The following is a 19503-nucleotide window of genomic DNA, read 5'->3' on the forward strand; positions in this document are numbered from 1 at the left end:
AGTGATGCCTCGTGCTCCAACTTGCTGATTCAAGCTTGCAGTAGGAAAGCCTCATTCCATGCAGGAACGAGAGAGAAATGTTCATCTCTGTTCTGACTTCTAAAGTGAGGAAATTTTGCAAATCCAAACTCTCTTGGGCAAAGAAAAGCTCCTATGCTCCTTTGTTACATTTTGCGATTGTTGCTGGCTGCCTAATGCTCCACCCATTTGGAAGTAGGACTCTGTCGTCAGCTTAATGCCAGAGACTTGGCTTTTTGATTATTTGTCAAAATGGCAATAACGTTTCTGACAAACGTGTTTTCCCGTGAGGTAATATTCCCACAGCTGGGGTGGGTGGTGAGAAGCTGAGGGGCAGTACTGGTCTGCACATAGCCTGAATCCCCTTTCAGTTTTTACATAACAAGTCCTGATTCCTTTCTGGCACTTAGCATCTTCTTTGGTAACAATTCAGGTCTCCAGCGAGCCTTTGTTTCAATAACTCATTTTATTACAAAGAAGATGTGTTCTCTTTCTTTCTTTCTTTAACGAGTTTTATTTATGTATTTGACAAAGAGAGAGAGAGAACGAGAGAGAGAGAGAGAACGAGAGAGAGAGAGAGAGAGAGCGCAAGTGCATGCACAAGCAGGGGGAGCAGCAGGTTGAGGAAGAGGGAGAGGCAGGCTCTCCACTGAGCAGGGAGCCTGATGCCGGACTCCATCCCAGGACCCTGAGATCATGACCTGAACTGAAAGCAGATTCCCAACCAACTGAGTCACCCAGGTGCCCCAAGAAGGTATACTTCCTGTTAAAGAATCAAAGAGCAGTTTGCTAAGAGTATTTTCCCTCTAGGCATCATTGGCTCCTCCCAACCCAGGAAGGAGCCTGTTTCCCAAGTCCTGCTCACCCTCCAGAGCCCACCGGCCTCCCGGGACATTTCACCAGCAACAACACCAAACCTGTCACCTGGGTCCTTTCTGGACGTTGGGGAGGCTGAGCCCCGGAGGGAGGGGCGACCAGCTACTCTCCGGCTGTGGGGGCAAGGGCTGGTACTTCTTTGGAAGAGTGGCAAGTGGCCTGTGGGAAGAGTTGCAGTGAGAGTCTGAGAAGGTTTGCTGGGCAGGAGTCTGCTCAGCCAACCCTGCCCTCCGTGTCCCCAGCTTTGGGTGGGGAGTCCATTTTGGGGTACTGGCTGCTTGACAGAGCAATCTGATCCTTTTTAGGTAGCCGCAATGATCAGAGTACGGTAGTCATTCTCCTAATGAGCTTAGAGCTCCCTTCCTGCAACATGCTCTTTGGTCTCGTTCTCTTTTCCAGAAGGGGTGATGCCATTTTCTTCAGGGCATCATAGAGTTCCCAATATGCCACCTGTCTGAGACTGAGAAAGACACGAGCTCTTTAAGTGCCCCCCCCCCGAATTAGGAACATGTTTGAGAGTCAGTGAATGTCTCACACACCCTTTTATTTTGACATTCAGTCATTTATAAAGACTCTCGGGCACTATTGGTGGAGGCTGGGGATGCAGAGAGCAAAGACATAGTCCATGCTCAAGACACTTCCCTTCAGGGTGGCAGAGAGAGAAACCATGAGAGGTGACCAGCAAGGGTATTTCGCTCTGTGACAGAGGTCCTTTCGGGGCCCCGAGTGGGACAGCAGTGACCGACTCACCAGGAGCCTGTGAAGTCAAGGCTGTGACTCTTGCCTTCATGCATATGTATAATAGAATAACAGTAGTATTTCTATATATACTAGATAGAAAAATCTAAATATAAATATAGGCCTATCCCTTGCCAGAAATACTGAAGGCAATTCATAGGGCTGGCGATGTCTGGGGGTTTCTGTGCTAAACGGAGGGAAGAAATGGGAGAGGATGGGAAGGATGCAGGGCACACATCACGGACTGATGAGTGAAGGTACGTCGAGTGGCTGCTTGTTGGACCTTGTTCACTGGCCAGCTTATCTTAGTTTCTCCACATCAACGGTTCGTGTTTTTCTTTTTTTAAATTCTGGAGCTTTTCAAATTCTGGAACTAATCAGTTAAATGTGTAGCAAAGTACAATTTCTATTTTAGGTGTCTTACCGAGGAGGTGGTAAAGGAGTCTGCAGAAGGAAAGAGAATCAGAAATTAAATTTATTGTTCTCTGAGCAGAAATAATGGTTAACAATTTGAGGGTTTACAAATAGAAATGACAAATCCAACCAAACATCTGGGATGCATTTTTCAAGTGCTAAGTCTTTACATTGTCCACATCCCTCTAAAATAAAGAGTGGGTGACAAACACATTTTAATGATTTCTCTTACCTTGTTTCCCTTTGTGGGTCTGTCTCCTGAAACATAAGAGGGAGAGCAGTGAGTGTATGGAAAATGTCATCAAGCTAGTTTTGCATATGTTTGAATGGAAATCATTTCCATTTGAATAATCTTGATGATAATGTCAAGTAAGTTTTGTGGAGATCTTATTAGGTACCCAGGACCTAATGATTCTAGTTAAGTGCTTTCATTTGATCCTGGCCTTTGTTCTGGAACTGACAACTGAGGTATGGGGAAGTTACCCTCCAGTCACCTGGAAAATGGTAGAAAGAAGACTTTAGTGCATGCTGTATGGCTCTCAAGGTGCAGCTCTTGACTACTAATTCGTGATTAGAATTAAAATCTTTATATATCTCTACTGTTATATCATTGCTTCACATTTCTGCCAAACACGCTTCACTGGACATTTCTGAGCAAAGGAAAATAGCATCACAGAATTTTCCAGATGGAAGGCTTTTCTAAGACTCCCAAATCCAACTTTTATTTTAGACCAAAGTAAGGACAAACTAGGTAGGACAATTGCTTAAGACCACCCAACCCTAGAAAAGCCTGAATGAAGGTCAGGAGGGCATAGCCTGAATCTCAGGTAGTTTTATTTCCACAGTTGGATTCAACTCAAAGACAGTTAATGGGCTTCTACTCTGAGCTAAGCATGGGACTAGGTAGCTGGATACAAAGACAGCACAGCCTTCCCCTCAAGGTGCTGATGTTTATTCGGTTTACAGGCCAAGGTCTGGGATCTGGGGACGCAGTGAGGAGGGCGAGACACTGTCCTTGTTGCCATAGGGCTTGTACCTAAAGAGTGCAGACTGAAAACACTATTAAATCTCTGAGAATTTCAGAAAGAAGGCTGTGGTATTAAAGGGACACATGGAAGATTTAAGTTAGTCTGGGGGGTCATAAAAAGCAAAGAAAGCAAAGTTGAGAAAGCAAATTTCACTGATCCATAAGAGTGGATGTGGTGTCTTAAATGGTGTTTTATATGGCTGTGGGAGGAGCCAATGGGAAAATATGGCTCCTGTCAGAGGTGACTTCACCCTGGGCTGATTACTGGCTTCCATGAGCTTCATTTCCTTGTGTGTGGAGCAACAAGACCACACTGACTCAGTGGTTTTTAACCATGCTCTGACAGGCGCCCTGGGCTCCCCTGGGGGCTCATAAGGAACAGGAGGGCTAGAGGACTTGTGTCTGGCTTGTTGTCCCTTGTCACAGGAGGCTTCATTCCATCTGCTTCCAGATTTCTTTTGGGGAAAATTCCAGCCGGCCCAGAACAACACAACACAACAAACACTTGTTTGGATGATTTCAAGGGCTCTTCCGGGTCTAAAATAATTACTTGAGTGAGCAAAATTATCATTCTCCGTCTTTTGTTTTTGGAAAACACTTTTTAAATAGATAGACTGGATTTCTCTGCATACATTCAAACACTGATGGCAAACAGGAATTGTAGACATTCTTGGCACTGTAAAAACAAAATAGGATCTGGGATGGCTTTCAACAACAGCAGCAGCAATCTAGTTAATGGGAGATCTTTGGCTATTTCAATGGTATTTCCAAAGAGCTTAGACCACATGATGCCTTCCTAAGGCACCACGTCAGAAGACCTAAGATTAACTTCCTCTCACTTTGTTGTGCATTGGGCTCACCCTCACAGCTCCCCGACGGACTGTGTCACTGCTTACACTGGTGACTTTCCCTGTGAAGCTAGATGTCGGCTTTCTAAGAGGCCTCTCTTCTTTGCTACCACTGTATCTATGGGGGATCAATTCAATCTACTGGAAAGAAATTTAGTAAAGAGACTGAGTATCTGGGATTCAGTAGGAACATTCCATTTATTGTTTCAGAGATATCTATCCCATTGCTTCCGTGACTGAACTCAGGAAAAGACATCTATCCTCCTTTTATTCATGGACTTATTATTGAGCATGTAATGTATGTCACGCATGGATTCATTTGTAATATATTTATTGGTGGGGCAATATAATACCCAAACAAAAGTTGCTGTTCCCAGGTAACTTACATTTCAGTGGCAGGACATAGAAAACAAATAAAAGTGTATGATGACAAGGACAGGTGATGACAAGTGCTCCAAAGAATAGTGCGACAGAGTGAGGGAGAAAGCCAGGCCATAGGGAGAGCAGGTGCAGGAAGAGTTCTTCATCTGTCACACAAGAGGGATGGGGAACAGGGGCACTATTTTTTAGGCAGATCCCAGAAAGCCTCTCTGTTTAGGTGATGAGAACGGAGTCCCAGGGAACATGAGGGAGCCCATCCTATGACTGTGTGGACAGGAGTTTCCTGACAGAGGGAAGAGCAAGTGCAAAGGCCCTAAGGTGAGATGAACAAGAGGGAGGTACTGCTTGAGTAGTGGTTGCAGAGGTAAGGGAGTGCCCAGATTGCCTGCCATCTTGTAGGCTGTGATAAGAGCTTTGTCTTAAACATGGTGTATCTTTTGGATACACTGTTTATACATCCTGTGTCTTCATTATAAAATGACATTTTCTCTGGCATCTCTTACCTCCCCCTCTACTTAAAAATTTTTGTATCTGGCATCATTGTCAACAGCAGTGGAGATTTCAGCTATATCAAATATGTCTATTAGTAGTCATTTTTGCTGTCGAGCTTCACTTGTTTGTTGTTCAGGCAATTGAAATCCTACAAACTAGCGGGTAAGAGTGAATTTTAAGAATCCTGCAAGTGAGAAAACCGGATCAAATAGGCAAAGTAGCATGTCATGCTGTGATAATTTGTAAAATCCAATCAGCTTTGTTTTTTGGGGAGGGTTGTTTAATAAAGTACTAATGTTTGGGATAATGGAAAAAGATGAGATACAGAGCAACATTTCCGGAGTTTGTATCTTGATTCTGCTACTTACTATGGGCAGGATCATAGCAGGTGCTCAATAAATATTTATGAAATAAGCAAACGGGTTGAGGGACGGCTGTTTTCTCATCTGGAAAAGTGAGAAATGGTTACTCACACTTCACTGGAATTTGTGGGTGGAATACATGGATGACTACCCTTCAAGTACATGGCTTGTAATGCACACCCGGTTATTAGCATTATTGTGTGATGGAAAACTAGAAGGGGAATGACAATCTACTTTCCTTGTGAAGTACACACAAATATTCTCAAATGCTAGAAGAAGTTCCCTGTCACATAAGAAGACCCAAACGTTTGTTCTCTGGGGTCCTTCCCTTCTTGAAATTCAATCAAGTGGGTTTCACGAGGAGGAGGCTGGCATGCTCGCCATCTGGTGGCCATCTGTGTAATTAGCACCATCTGCCCACACAGTGTCCTCATTTGCTCTTCGTTCTGCACCAAGATTGATTTCACTTCCGCTGCAAAATTTATTGCTGCTTCGGAGGTCCTGTGGCGAGGGGAGCACAGCATGGCTGTAGAATCTGATGGTTAGGGTTGAACTGTTACCTCCACGACTTATTAGAAATCACAAAGAAATTGTCAACCTTCCTGGGATGTTAAAGCAAAGCATCCCGGAGAAGAAAGTATCACAAGACCCATTTGTGGCTGTAAGTTGGAGCAGCTGGTCCAGCATACGAAGCTTGCTGTTGAACTTTAGGAATTTTGCAATGCGGTTGTTAAACACAGCCATTATCAAAAAATAAATTATTTCACGCACACTTTCGTTGTATCTGAGACTGCCAAACTGTCTTCCAAGTGGCTGTGCTGTTTTGCGTTCCCACCGGCAGTGCATGAGAGTTCCTGTTGCTCCACATCTTTGCCAGCATTTGGTGTTGTCACTGTTCTGGATTTTGGCCATTCTTCAAGGTGTGTAGTGGCATCTTATTATTGTTTTAATCTGTACTCCCCTGATGATGTGTGATGTGGAACATCTTTCCATACGTGTATTTGCCATCTGTATATCTATTTTGGTGATGTGTCTATTGAGGTCTTTGGCCCACTTTTTAATTGGACTGTTGGTATTTTAATTGTTGGGTTTTACGCGCGCTCTGCCTATTTTGGACAACAGTCCTTTATCAGATGTGTCTTTGGCAGATATTCTCTACAGGTAACGTGACTTGTCTTCTTATTCTGCTCACATTGTCTTTCCCAGAGCAGAACTTTGTAATTTTCAGGAAGTGCAGCACATCAGTGATTTCTTTCATGGATTGTGCCTTTGGTGTTGGTTTGGAAAGGCATCACCACACCCAAAGTCATCAAGGTTTTCTCCTGTGTTATCTTCTAGGACCTTTATAGTTTTGATTTTTAATTTAGGTCTCTGATCGTTTTGAGTAAGTTTTTGTAAAGGGTGTAAGGTCTGTGTTTAACTTTCTTTCTTTCTTTCTTTTAAGAGGGTGTCCTATTGTTCCAGCAACATTTGTTGGAAAGACAATCTTTGTTCCATTGGATTGCCTCTGCTGCCTTATTAGATATAAGCTGACTATATGTGGGTCTATATCTGGGCTCTCCATTCTGCTCTACTGATGCATTTGTCTGCTGCTTCACCAATATTGCACTGTCCTGATTATCGGACCTTTGCAGTACGTCTGGAAGTAGGATAGTATCAGCTCTCCAAATATGTTCTCATACTTTTTTCCCCCAGAGATCTGTTTCCAGACATTTACCACGGCTTGTGATTTGGTGCTGGTGCTACCACTAGAGAGCTGAGTGATTTAACACAGATTGTTTGTCCTCTCAGGGGTTCAGCGGGATATGTGGGATCCAAGAATGTGTTTCTTGATAGAAGGGACAATGAACAACAGAATGGCAACAAATGGGGTCTTTGAAATCATTCACATGGGATTCTAATCCCTCCTCTGTCACTTACTGAGTGACCGTGGGAAAATTAGGGAAACACTCTGGGCTTTGGTTTCTGTGCCTGTAGAATGCAGATTATGAGGCATAGTTCCTTGGATGTGGTTAGAATTAAATAAAATAATACTTGTTTTTCACTTAGCTGCCATTCGATTTGTGTTCAATATATGCCATACCCTTTATCTATGAAATATGATCATGAAGATCATTACTTCGGAAATAGACCATCAGTGTAATATTCCGTAATTAGAGAAATAAACTTTGGACAAAAATGGATAAAATCTGGGCTGAGTTATAGTATTTATCATGTCTAATGGTTTTAGGATATATGGACAGGGACCTTTAAGACTGCATGTCCTGATGATTAATTATGGAAGAGCCTAACAAAGCAACTTATGATCCAAGTGGGTAATGTAGATTTGACAAGGCCTGTTTGAGGAATGTCTCCAAGTCTGTTGAAGCATTCAGAAATTAATTCCAACAATAAATTGCTGACACCATTCTTTGGGTGGGGCAGGGAGAGAGGAAGTTAGGCAAAGCCATGAATTTGAGAGGGACATACCCTCTTAAGCAACTGCTCAAGTCAGGTGAGACAGTACAGTGGCAGGAGTGTGTACATCAACACACACTTGACCATGTAATTGACAGCTGTGTGTTGGGTTTAGTGATGGATGTAGTGCAGAAGCTCCGACCTCAAACAAGCCTGGGGAAGCTCTTCTTCCTTGACCTGGTGTTTCAGGGAATGAAGGTGGGAGGGCAGGCAGGGCACGTGAAGGATTAAGACTTCAGGGCTGACATGGCCAGTGGGGTGGTTGGGTTTGTGTGTCTGAACAATACCCAGAGATTCACAAAATGCTAGAGACCGTTGTGTTCTGCTGTCTTTCTGCAGATGGGATATTAAGGCCCAGTGAGGGAATATCATTTGCCTAGATTTAGAGGCAGAGAAAGAAATGGGACCAGAAGCAAGCATTGTGGGCCTCTTGACTTGCTCCTCCACGGCCCCCACCTAATGCAGGTGCATGACCCCCACTAGGGGGTCACGGGTTCATCACTAGGTGGTCTGGTGACATCTGGCAATGCTTATTGAATCCATTATTAAAATGGGCTAAATTTAAAAAAAAATAAATAAAATGGGCTAAATTTTAGACTTAATTGAATAAATATTAATTGAATAAATAAGCAATGTGTAGCACATGCTCTGTGTTGTGCTATAAGTAGCACAATGCTATGTGTTTGCTATAGGGAAAACAACGTTGAATAATTGTTGATCCTTGTGATTGAGGAGGCTAACTCATTTTTCATATTCATCTACAAGATTTATTTTGTACCCTGAACACCAGACTAGATAGAGTATGAATGTTTTTAGCTTAGAGCCTCAGGAAGACTCTCTTAGAGTCTTAGAGAGAGAGGGAGAAAGGCAAGGGTCAGAGGGAGCCCAGAACCCTGTGAATCTGGTCAGTTCAGCAGGCTTCTGTGGAGGGTCCACCGTGAGTCAGTGATGGTGCTATAGGTTTTCACTTGTCTCCCATGTCAGACCAATGCCCCTTGCTCTGTGAAACCTTCCTGAGAGACACAGTTCTTCCCCCAAGCAGAATTAAGTATGCACTCTGTTGAGTTCCCAGAATACTTAGAGTTGCCTGGACCAGTGTGCGGGCTCTTCATGGTCTAAGGTCTTATGTTATTCAATTCCTGGAACAAGTAATTTTAAGCAAAGTGCCCTGTTACCCTAGCAGTTATCACACAGTGTGCTAACTCCCTTGTTTTTAATTCCTTTATTTGTGGCTACTTTACATTTCTCTTTCAGAAAACCGTATGTGTTAAAACGAGCAGTTATCAGATGCCCTTCCTTTTCTCTGAGCCTTATTCTTTCCTGTGTCTGTGATGGAGAGGCAAATGCTTTCCTGTAGTCCTGTTACTGAGGGATTTTTATAAAATTTATACCAGTTATAGTAAATTTATGACATCAACTTTGAACTGAATCTTGTATCAATGCCTCTGTTGCTTTTGAAAGATTTTTTTTTTTAAAGATTTATTTATTTGTCAGAGACAGAGAACACAAGCAGGCAGAGGCAGAGGGAGAAGCAGGCTCCCCACTGAGCAAGGAGCACAATGCGGCACTCAATCCCAGGATCCTGGGATCATGACCTGAGCCAAAGTAAGCTGCTTAACCAACTGAGCCACTCAGGCATCCCTGCTTCTGTTGCTTTTAAGCTATATCTGAGATTTTGTTGTGTCTGAAATAAATTTAAATCTAAAATTATAGGATAATAATCTTAAATTTATTTCTGATAACCTCTGTGACCCAAGACTTGTTATTTTTGCTTAAGATATAATTCAAAGAACGCTGGAGTCCATAATTTTTGCGACGTTTTTTGTTGCCATATTCTGGCACTAGGGGGCAGTATCGTCCATCAATTCATGTCCAGCGCGAAACCTTGCAGCATTTGGATGCGTGGAATAACAGGGAAGAGGAGGGGGAGTTTGCGGAATGGATTTTAGGTACTAGCAAATACAGCAAAACTCTAGAAACATTGCCATCGTTGACAAAACCCTGGGTTCTGGTCTAGGCTCTGGTCTCTGTGACCTTGAGCTAGCCACTTCTCTTGCTAGATTTCCTTGCATAAAATGAGGGAGTTAAACCAGATTAACTCAAACTCATCTCTGATTCTAATTTTGTTGGCATCCAAATTCCTCTAAAAGCAAACGAGAAGAAAGGTCTTTTGATGGTATTATGTGGAATTCTATTTTGCTTCTTTTCAAACAAGCTCATGTTTCTGGATGTACATGTTCAGTCACCTGTGCATAATTCTCTTTCTTTTCTTGGATAGTATATTGTATTTCGTTATAAATTCATTCTTGCATATGGTATGCTTGTCACCTCAGAGAAAATTGGTTCACAGTCTGTGCTTGGTTCACATCTGAGGCCAAGAGAAATTCGTCTTAACATCCTTTATTCTCAGCATTAAGTAGCTAAGCTGCCCTATATTTGAACATTACAGCTATCCTTCTCTGAAAAGAGGACAGTTTTTTTGGATTTGTGGTGAGTGCTAATGGCTCATCACAAACAAGCTGTACTACTATTATATATAAATACTTTGCCCCCAAATAAACTTTCACCCATTCTTAGAATTAAAAAAAAGCCAAGTTTCAGGGAAGATAAGATCTTGAAATTTGACGGTTTCCAGATAATGTCAGAATACGATCGCAAGAAAAATGACATGAAGTGTACATTAACATAAATCTATAACTGCTCAACTTGATGAAAAACATCACCATAAAATTCTGTCATTGCTGAACTACCCGATATGTTTTTTTCCATGACATTTTGTGAGAATGAATAAATTATCTGAGAATGTGTTTCCATCAAAAATACAGAATTTTGTAATAAACACATAAATCATTCAAGCATTCTCCAGCAAGATGCCTGGTCCTAAAAATGGGGGTATTCATATTAATTTCACTCCTTTGAGCTTCCTTCTCTCTGCGGTTCCTTAGCGCTCTGAGGGGTGATGGAGAACCATCAATTAGGGAAATGTGGGAAGAGAGGAGGTAAAGAGAGTAACTCTTACTGCGGAAGTTTCTCAGGCAACCTCCCCTTACTCCCCACAAGCCTCAGTTCTGGGAACTCGGCTTTCACTGATATCCTGTATGCAGTCTAGTGGGGGGCTCCTTTTCAAAAACAGTCATGTACTTGCAGCCATGGTCCCCGTACACCAGCCTACCTTCACTGCAAGATTGACAGCACTGACATAACTCTGAAAGAAATGTCCTTGTTGTGCTTTCTTAGAAATTAGTTTGCTTTTCCACTACGGGCAATTAATATCACATTAAGAAGCATGACCTCCTGTTTGCTTAGGCTACCAGAAAGCTGAGGAGGCGAGCCAGTAGTTTAAATTTAATAGAGTGTAGGGATGTGTACCTGAGGGTCCTGAATTTTATCTTTGTCTTCATGTTATAGTCGACCTAGATTCACTCTAGGATTTTATTTTTATTTTCTTCCATTTTACTATGTAAGTTTTTGTTAACCACCCCAGGAGCTTTGTGAGTTCAGGTAAAGCATAGATAAATATATGCATGGATAGTTGTGATACTGTGATTTATAATAAGAAATATATATTTGATCCTCATCTCTAGGATGCTGGCACAGAGCTCATAAATCACTTGGATTTTCCTAAGTGATGAAAACCATAAAGGTGTCTTCTTATGTTAAAGAGGTGACTTTTGGACTGCATCTGAGAATGGTTTTGGGAGGATGGGGAGAGCCCACCATATGACTAGAGAATTGGAACTTTCTCTACCTCCCACACTTATCCCAGGGAGGGAAGAGAAGCTTGAGACTGAATTCATTCGCCAATGCTCAGTGATTTAACCAATTATGCCAAAGTAATGAAGTCACCATAAAAACCGGAAAGGTTGGGGTTCATAGAGCTTTTGGGTTGGAGATAAAGGAAGTATGGGAGTGCCACACCCTTTCCCACATGCCTTATCCTGTGCATTTCTTCTGTTTGGCTCTTCCTGACTTACATCCTTTTATAATAAACTGTAATCTAATGAGTAATAGGTACTTTGAGTTCTGTGACCTCTCTAGAAAATTAGTGGAACCTAAGAAAGGGGTGTCACTGGGACCTCCAATCCATCACCTGTCTGTCAGAAACACAGGTGACAATATGGACTTGTGACTGGCACCTGAAGTGGGGACAGGCTTGTGGACTGAGCCCTCAGCTTGTGTAATCTGATGCTACCTCTGAGTGGATAGTATCAGGATTGGGTTGAGTTGTAGACACACAGCTTGTGCCTGAGGACAGCTTGGAGGTGTGGGGGGAAGTGCTCCTCCAACATACATATTGGAATGGGGATTAGAAACATCTTAATAGACCAACAGACATGTCGATAATGTAGAATAATGGTCAAAGAAGCTTCTTCAATCAAAGAAGTGAAGTTGGATGTCTATGGTGAACTATAAAAAAGGAAGGAATTGTGAGGTCCATTTTGTCTTCTCTCTCTCCAGGACTCATTTCTCAACACGTGTCTGTGAAGTTTCTAGGATGATGTAGAACATTCGTGTATCAAACGATTATGCTCTCATCTGGGATCGCTCTGTGTTTCAGGTCCCTTTCTCTGTCAAGAGGTCTGAAAATACTTTGTCTACATAATTCACGTTGAGTTATGTGAGTTCTCATAAAATACATGAGTTCATGGGGAAGATCTCTGAATCAAGTACTGTATACATTGAAGGTACTGACATTTTAAGGACTAAAGAGGCACCGATTTGGAAGCTCCTATTTTGAGGGAGGTTTAAGGGTGGTATAGGAGGAAGACAGATGGGGGAGGAGGAAGGTCTGAGAATAGCTATAATTTCCTGCCTCGGTGAATGCTCCTGAATTGAGTAATCATAAAAACCCTGCCCATTTCACACTTCAAAGAGGAGGAAAGTAAGACCCAGAAAGGTTAGGTGACTCACTTAAGGTCACACAGCCAGGAAAGGGGAAGAGCCTATGTTTTGGCTACTCTGGTTGCTCCTTCCACCATGCTTCCTGTTGTGAGGATCTCCTCTGTGACCCTGGATGCTTCTGCATCCTCTACCATCTCCATCTGCCTCTGCTCCACTCCACTCTCCACCCCTGAGGACCAACCATCATGGACCACATATTGACCGCCCTGCCGTCTGGTTTCTGGTTGGGTCATTGCAAAGTCCTTGTAGGAATTCAGAGGCAGGTTAGAGAGGAAAGTTGGTGGGCATGTGTTCCTTTGGCTTCCCCTCCATGAGGCTCAGTGGGGCTGGTGGTGTCCCTCCTATCAAGGTGGTGTGCATCTGGTTTTCTGTAACTGTCCCCTCATTCCTTTGGGCTGGGGGTGGCGACAATGCCACTGCTGTTAGCCCCAGTTCCCACATCAGCCATATACCCCACACAGCTCAGTAAATTGTTCCTTTGTAAATAAGTTTCCTTAAGTCATCCTAATTTGTGTTTGCCATCTGTCTATTAGGATCCTAGCTGTTACACCTTCCCATGAAAGAAAATACGATGTTAATAATAGGTTATAGAAGATAGCATTGAACCCATAAAGGATAAATTTGATATGTTTCAAGTACTGGGAAGTGTAAATCATTGCCATCTTTTCCATTTGGACATTGTGAGAGAAGATGGAGCATGGGGGAGATGATGAGAGGAGCTATAATGTGTATGATCCAATTAAATTTCTTTGGCTGTCCTCCATGTGTGCTTCCAGCACTACTGAAATTGATTATTTCCTTTCAGCTTCCTACCTGTATCTTCATCTCCAAATTGAGTTGCTTTGCCTAAAGCTTTCAAAATCTGTTTTCATATGAATTAATCAACGTTTTAAAATTAGATTTCTATCTTGTGATTTTACTGGGGATATGCTTGGAGAAATAACTTAGTTATATATTTAATGCAACCCATATGTTTCAAAGCAATTCCTTTCTGAAATTGCATAGCCATGGAATATGAATTTTCACTATCAATTTCTTTATCAATAAGGTAAGGTGGTAAAAAGGCATAAAATGTGTAAGAGCCTTTCCAAAAGTAGTTATTTCATGAAGGACAGTCCAATAAATCATCTTGATTAAGATAACCTGTGACCACCAACAAAGATAACCTGTGACCACCAACAGATTTCTTGGAAGCAAAGACATATCCTTGTGTTTCAAACTTTGTGACTTGACTTTACCTTTAACATGTTGGCTTCTGGAATCCTTGGAAACGGGTTTGCCCACCTGTGGAAGACAACGTGGCACCATTATCTCTTCAGTTGTGACTATGATACCATCAAATGTGTTGCCACTCTGTAGGGTTACTCCCCAGGGTCAGGACATAAGTCCCTTGATGCATCATTCTTAGAGAATCACCATATGTATATAGTTGGCAGTCAGTTAAAATGTAAAAAAACGTAAATGTGTGAACCACGGTGCCAACGACCACTGTAGTGGCCTTGGATGGTATTTGGCATAAAAATGCTTGTGTTTGAGAATGCGGTGGTGTCCCTCCTCTCAAAGTGGTGTGCTTCTGGTTTTCTGTAACTGTCCCCTCATTCCTTTGGGCTGGGGGTGGCGACAACACCACTGCTTAATCTTCTGAGCCTCAATTTCCTCATTTGTGAAATTATGGTAACAAAAGTACTGATACATCATGAGGATGGGGTGATTACGTGAGACATACCATGCAAGGTGCCTAAAACAGGGAATGGCACCAACAAAGCTTAAGAGTTATTAGCTATCGTTATTAATATTATTAAAGGCACTGGTCAACTATTAGGGGCTCTACAATTGCTAGGCAAGAGGGTGGAGAAGAAAATGAAGATATCATAATGATACCCAGTGTTTTTGAAAGTCTCTAAGCCTAGGTCAGCAGTGGGGTCTAGGTTGGTTAATTTTATGTGTCAAGTTGACAGGGCCACAGAATTCCCAGATAATTGATTAAACATTTCTGGGGTGTCTGTGAAGGTGTTTCCAGATGAGATTGGCATTTGAGTCGGTAGACTGAGTAAGGCAGATGGCCCTCCCCAGTGTGGGTGGGCATCAATTAATCTGTTGGGGATGAATAGAATAAGAAAGGCAAAGGAAAGAAGAATTTTGTCTCTGTACTTGAGTGTTGAGCTGCAATATTGGTCTCCTGCGCTCTACTGAAATTTACATCATTGATTCTCTTGGTTCTCAGGCCTTTTGGACTCAGACTAGAACTTACACCACTGGCTTTCCTGGAGCTCCAGCTTTCAGAGGGTAGATCAAGGAATGGAGCCCACATAATCACTTTTATGTCTCTGTCTCTGTGTCTCTTTGTATCTCTGTATCTCTCTGTCATCTATCTCCTATGTTTCTAGAGAACACTGAAAGTACATTACTCTCCATTGGCATCAAGTTGAGGTAGACAAGATGGATGGCAGGTGGGAGAAGGATAATTGAATAGCCTGTTACTTATTACCCTATGATGTTCAATGTCTTGTTCTTTTCCTCTGTGGAATATGGGACCACTGTACTTGCCTGGAAGGTGTGTGGGTCTTTTGCTGGTCCATTAATCTAATAAGAGTTGAACGTCCTTTGGATGTTGTTGTCACTATGGCCTCCTTCATGACTTCCAGTTCCTTAAGTGTACTCTGTGGAGGTTGGGGTGCTGGATGGGTTTTTCAGTGTTCTGTTGTACCTTCAACTTTCAGCTTTCCCTGTGAGCCTGCCTTACAGATGGGGTCTCTCAAGGCTTATGTTCATCTCTCACCACAACCCTGATTATAGAAGCAGTAGAGTTTCTCTCTTGTCTCTATCTCAGGTGGACCTGGTGTGCTTAGGATCTTAGGGATGGGCGTTCCTCAGCATTTCCACACTTTTCCCCTTTGGTAGCCAAATTAATTTGGTGCCTTTGGACATTTGGATCCATTTGGTCCTTTTGTGTAAAAGAACTTCTTTGCCCTACACCTTCCCAAGGAGTAAGTGCCCTCTGATGGTGTTAGTATAGGATTCCAGGGCTGAGAATATTTTCTGCCCCTCCCAAGGGGGCTCCTTCCATTTTCTGTCTGATAACTACTTATCTGTGCCCACTATAAGCCTGCATCAATGCTGGAATATGAGGGAAAAAGAGGAATAAGAGCTTGGATTCTAAAGGACTCAGAGCTCAGAGACACAGAGGTCTGAGCTCACAACACCTTATAGCACATTTTAACACAGATTTCTCAACCTCAGCACCATTGAAAGTTGGGGCTGGACAATTCCTTGCTGTGGAGGCTGCCCTGAGCATTATATAGTACTCTTAGCAATGTCCCTGTTCTTCACCAGTAGATGTCAGTAGCACTCCCCAGCTGGTCCTGACAACCAGCCTGTCTTTGGACATTGTCATCTGTCCCCTAGGGGCAAAATGGTCCCTAATGAGGGCCACTGATGACCATACAATGATGCATCGAAGACTGCTTTGCACTGTTTCTTCCAGAAGTCTTCTCAAAAGCCTCTAGCTGGGCTAAGTGATGCAGCTTCTGTGAACCATGCTCACCTCTATCTTAGCACTTCACATTTCACTTCTATTAGACTCTTCCATTAGACTCTGGGCACTGGCTCACTTTTCATCCCCATTTTTGAGCACAGTGATTGGTACATAGCAAATGCTCAATAAATGAAAAGATTGGCAGAGGCTCAGTTGTCGAAGTCAGTTGTAGCCAACCTAAGGAGTCTAGGTAGGAACTGGCCTCTCGTTAGGATTATTGAAGATCCCTGTCATCGATGGTTTACTCTCAACAGAGGTTACAGTGGATATAGAAGTAGTAAGAATTAACTCTTGAGAATGAGGCTATAATGAAAAATGGAATTTGCTTCTCATAAAAATGTGATTATTCAAGTATTGATCATAAGAATAAAACTCCCTCCTTATCTGAATTGAGCTCAAGTCCTTACTTAATTAATAATTCAACTTCCCCACCCTGCCCCCGGCCAACATTGTGCTGACTCTCCCATATTCTTTTTCTCACATGATTTCACTTGACTTGATATGCTGAGGTTATAGTTCCACTTGCAAAGTGATCTAGCTAAAGGAAGAAATCTGTATTGTAACAGAAAGCTAGAAGGATATTATGAAGGAAGTATAAAGTAATAAGAATGGAGGCTTACATTCTGGCATAGTTGTTTTAAAAACTCCAACGAGAATTATCTTTAAAAAAATTCTTCTAGGGGCGCCTGGGTGGCTCAGTGGGTTAAGCCGCTGCCTTCGGCTCAGGTCATGATCTCAGGGTCCTGGGATCAAGTCCCGCGTCGGGCTCTCTGCTCAGCAGGGAGCCTGCTTCCTCCTCTCTCTCTCTCTGCCTGCCTCTCTGCCTACTTGTGATCTCTCTCTGTCAAATAAATAAAATCTTAAAAAAAAAATTCTTCTAACAAAGGCCTACTTACATATAAAGGGGAATAAATCACTGAATTCTGGGGGAAAGGGAAGCTCAAGTTTTTAGGTGAATATTCTCTATTCTTTAATAACCAGACCAGAACTTGTATCTTCAGCCACTGGTCCAGTCGCTCTGCATTTCTTACTGTTCCCTGAATATGCTTTATGCTCCTGTGATGAGTGCCCTGAAGCGTTCTCCTCCTTGTCCAACAACCCCTGTGGGGCTGCCCTAGTGCAGATATTGCTGACAGCAGCAAATGTTCACCTGAGAACTTTGAAGACCAGGCTGAAAAAGGGTTCCATGTGGACAGAAGTCAGTAGAGCCTGGGTTTCTTTTCCTATGAAACAGCTGCTCATATTTCAAGGTTCAGTTCAAATGACTGAGAGTTTCTTTGTTCTTTCATTTTCCTCCATTTAACCGGTATCTCCTGAGATCCTCTTACATAAGTGCTGGGCTAAAATAGTCCCTGTTCTCAAGAAGAGGTCTGCTGTTGACCGATTGCTTTCTGCTAAGCACTATGCTCTGTATGAATAATCATAACAAGGATGGGATTTTATAGCTAAGATAATACAGGTTCAGAGAGGGTAAGTAACTGGCTCAAAGAGCTCATAAAAGTTGGAGCTGTTGGGGCGCCTGGATGGTTCAGTCAGTTAAGCATCTTCTGCTCAGGTCATGATTCCAAGATCCTGAGATGGAGCCCCAAGGTCTGGTTCCTTGCTCAGCAGGGAGCCTGCTTCTCCCTCTCCCACTGCCTACTGCTCCCCCTGCTTGTGTTTCCCCCCATCTCTCTCGATCTGTCAAATAAATAAGTAAAATATTAAAAAAAAGTTGGAGCTGTTAAAATGGGGTTATAATGCTCATCTTGCAAGGGTATTTTAAGGATTAAATGTCATTCATTCTTCCATTTATTCATTCATTCCCATCTCTACTCAGGGAGACCTACCTTGACTACCCTTACCCTGCTTTAATGATTTTTAAAAAGTATTTATAACTTAGCATATTGTCTATTATTTATTTATTTGCTTGTTTATTTATTTATTTCCAGTCTCCTCTCACCAGAATGTAAATTTCATGAGCACAAGGCCTTGGTTATTCACCAGTGCATGTGGGAGCTCATCATTGTGTCTGATCCGTGGCAGGCACTCAACACATATTTCTTGAATGAATTTGTTGAATGAATGATTAAAGTTTAGGTTGCTGCCTGTGTAAAGCGGAAGTGTTCAATATTTCATCCCTCATCCTGTTCTCCCAAACTCTCCTGGATGTGTTCTGGGTAAATGACATTGCCTGGTAATATTTGTTATTTCCTTTGATTATCAATATTAACAGAAGCCCTCAAGTTAAACAGATAGAAATGTGAACCAAGAATGCACAAGGAAAAATGTGCTATAAATATTTAAAAACATGTTCATGCTCTCTAATAAATGTGATACAAATTTAAGAAAAGGACAGTGAGATCCCTTTAAAAATGTGATTAATAAAGCACTAGCCAGTTTTGGTGAGAGTCCTGTGAGGTACACATTCTCATACAAGGCTTCTGGGAGGGTAAATTGAAGCAGTTTTTTAGGAAAGAAATTTTACAGCATGTACCAAAGCTTTTAAAATGTTTTTACTCAATGGTTAAGTAAATTATTAAAAATGCCATGATGAGGTATGATATATCTATAAAGATTATGCCATTAATGCTTGTTTATCACATGGGAAATCATTTTATAAGCAGAACTTAATAGGAAAAGGAAAAAAAAAGCAGGTGTCTATAACACTGGAACTCTCTTGCTTGAAATAGGTCTTCACAGAGAATGTGGACACAAAATGTCACAGGGCATCATGCCTGGTATACCCTGAAACTCCAGGGGTGATTCATTTGTATTTCTGCATTAAGAAAATGAATGATTAGCAAAAGTGCTATTAAAAATGAAATTTTTAATATATATCTATATATGGCATTTCTATTTATAGGATATATTCATAAGTTTCTTATATGTAGGGTCTAAACAGCCTTTCAAAGTAAAGCATGGTAGAGATTTTTAGGCCCATTTCACAGATGAGGTTACAAAGGACTAAGAGAGGTTGCTTGACTTACTTCTTAGCACCCTGTTACCAGCTGTCAGCATTGGGCCTATAGTCTAGGCAAAATGACATGTTATTATCAATAAGATCTGAGTCAAATTTTGCTTCTGGAAAAGGAGGCAAGCCTCAGGTGAAATGCCTGTGACTAGTGCCCACCCCAAGGCCTCACAGAAAACCTTCCCAAATGCTAGTCCTCTTCCCTTCTTGGTGCTCCTTCCCTGGGACCATGACTTCAGTAGTCACAGAAATCAGTTCCCCTACACCTTGCTGAACTCAGTGTGCTCATCACCAGCAAGATGCCTTGGGAATGAGAGATGGGGAAGCTCCCGGCTGCTAGGAATTGCCCTGCCCATGTTTGGGTCACATGGCCAAAACTTTACTCACTTTCTCCAGCCCCATCTGTGTGCACCAGGGATGGCGCTCCGTGGGGACAGAGGTCTTGGTGTCTAAGGGATTGGGAGTGTCCATCATACCCTTGAAATAGCGTGTATCTGTGG

The 19503-nt window shown here is 42.3% G+C and overlaps 1 protein-coding gene across 3 annotated transcripts in view; it reads right to left on the bottom strand.

Annotated features, from left to right (window-relative positions):
* The window catches only part of CLNK (cytokine dependent hematopoietic cell linker), a 164759-nt gene that overhangs the window by 38811 nt on the left and 106445 nt on the right, over positions 1 to 19503 (bottom strand). For 2 of the 3 annotated variants that reach the window (XM_032333852.1, XM_032333850.1), the window contains exons 7-11: positions 19391 to 19497; positions 13754 to 13799; positions 2279 to 2304; positions 2057 to 2076; positions 943 to 1053 (exon numbers count right to left, since the gene is read on the bottom strand). In XM_032333852.1, coding sequence (XP_032189743.1) covers positions 943 to 1053; positions 2057 to 2076; positions 2279 to 2304; positions 13754 to 13799; positions 19391 to 19497 — 310 coding nt within the window. The remainder of the gene's footprint in view (positions 1 to 942; positions 1054 to 2056; positions 2077 to 2278; positions 2305 to 13753; positions 13800 to 19390; positions 19498 to 19503) is intronic. The other variant, XM_032333851.1, reaches the window with a different exon arrangement.

This window comes from Mustela erminea, chromosome 2 (genome assembly GCF_009829155.1).
Source record: "Mustela erminea isolate mMusErm1 chromosome 2, mMusErm1.Pri, whole genome shotgun sequence".
Taxonomy (NCBI): domain Eukaryota; kingdom Metazoa; phylum Chordata; class Mammalia; order Carnivora; family Mustelidae; genus Mustela; species Mustela erminea.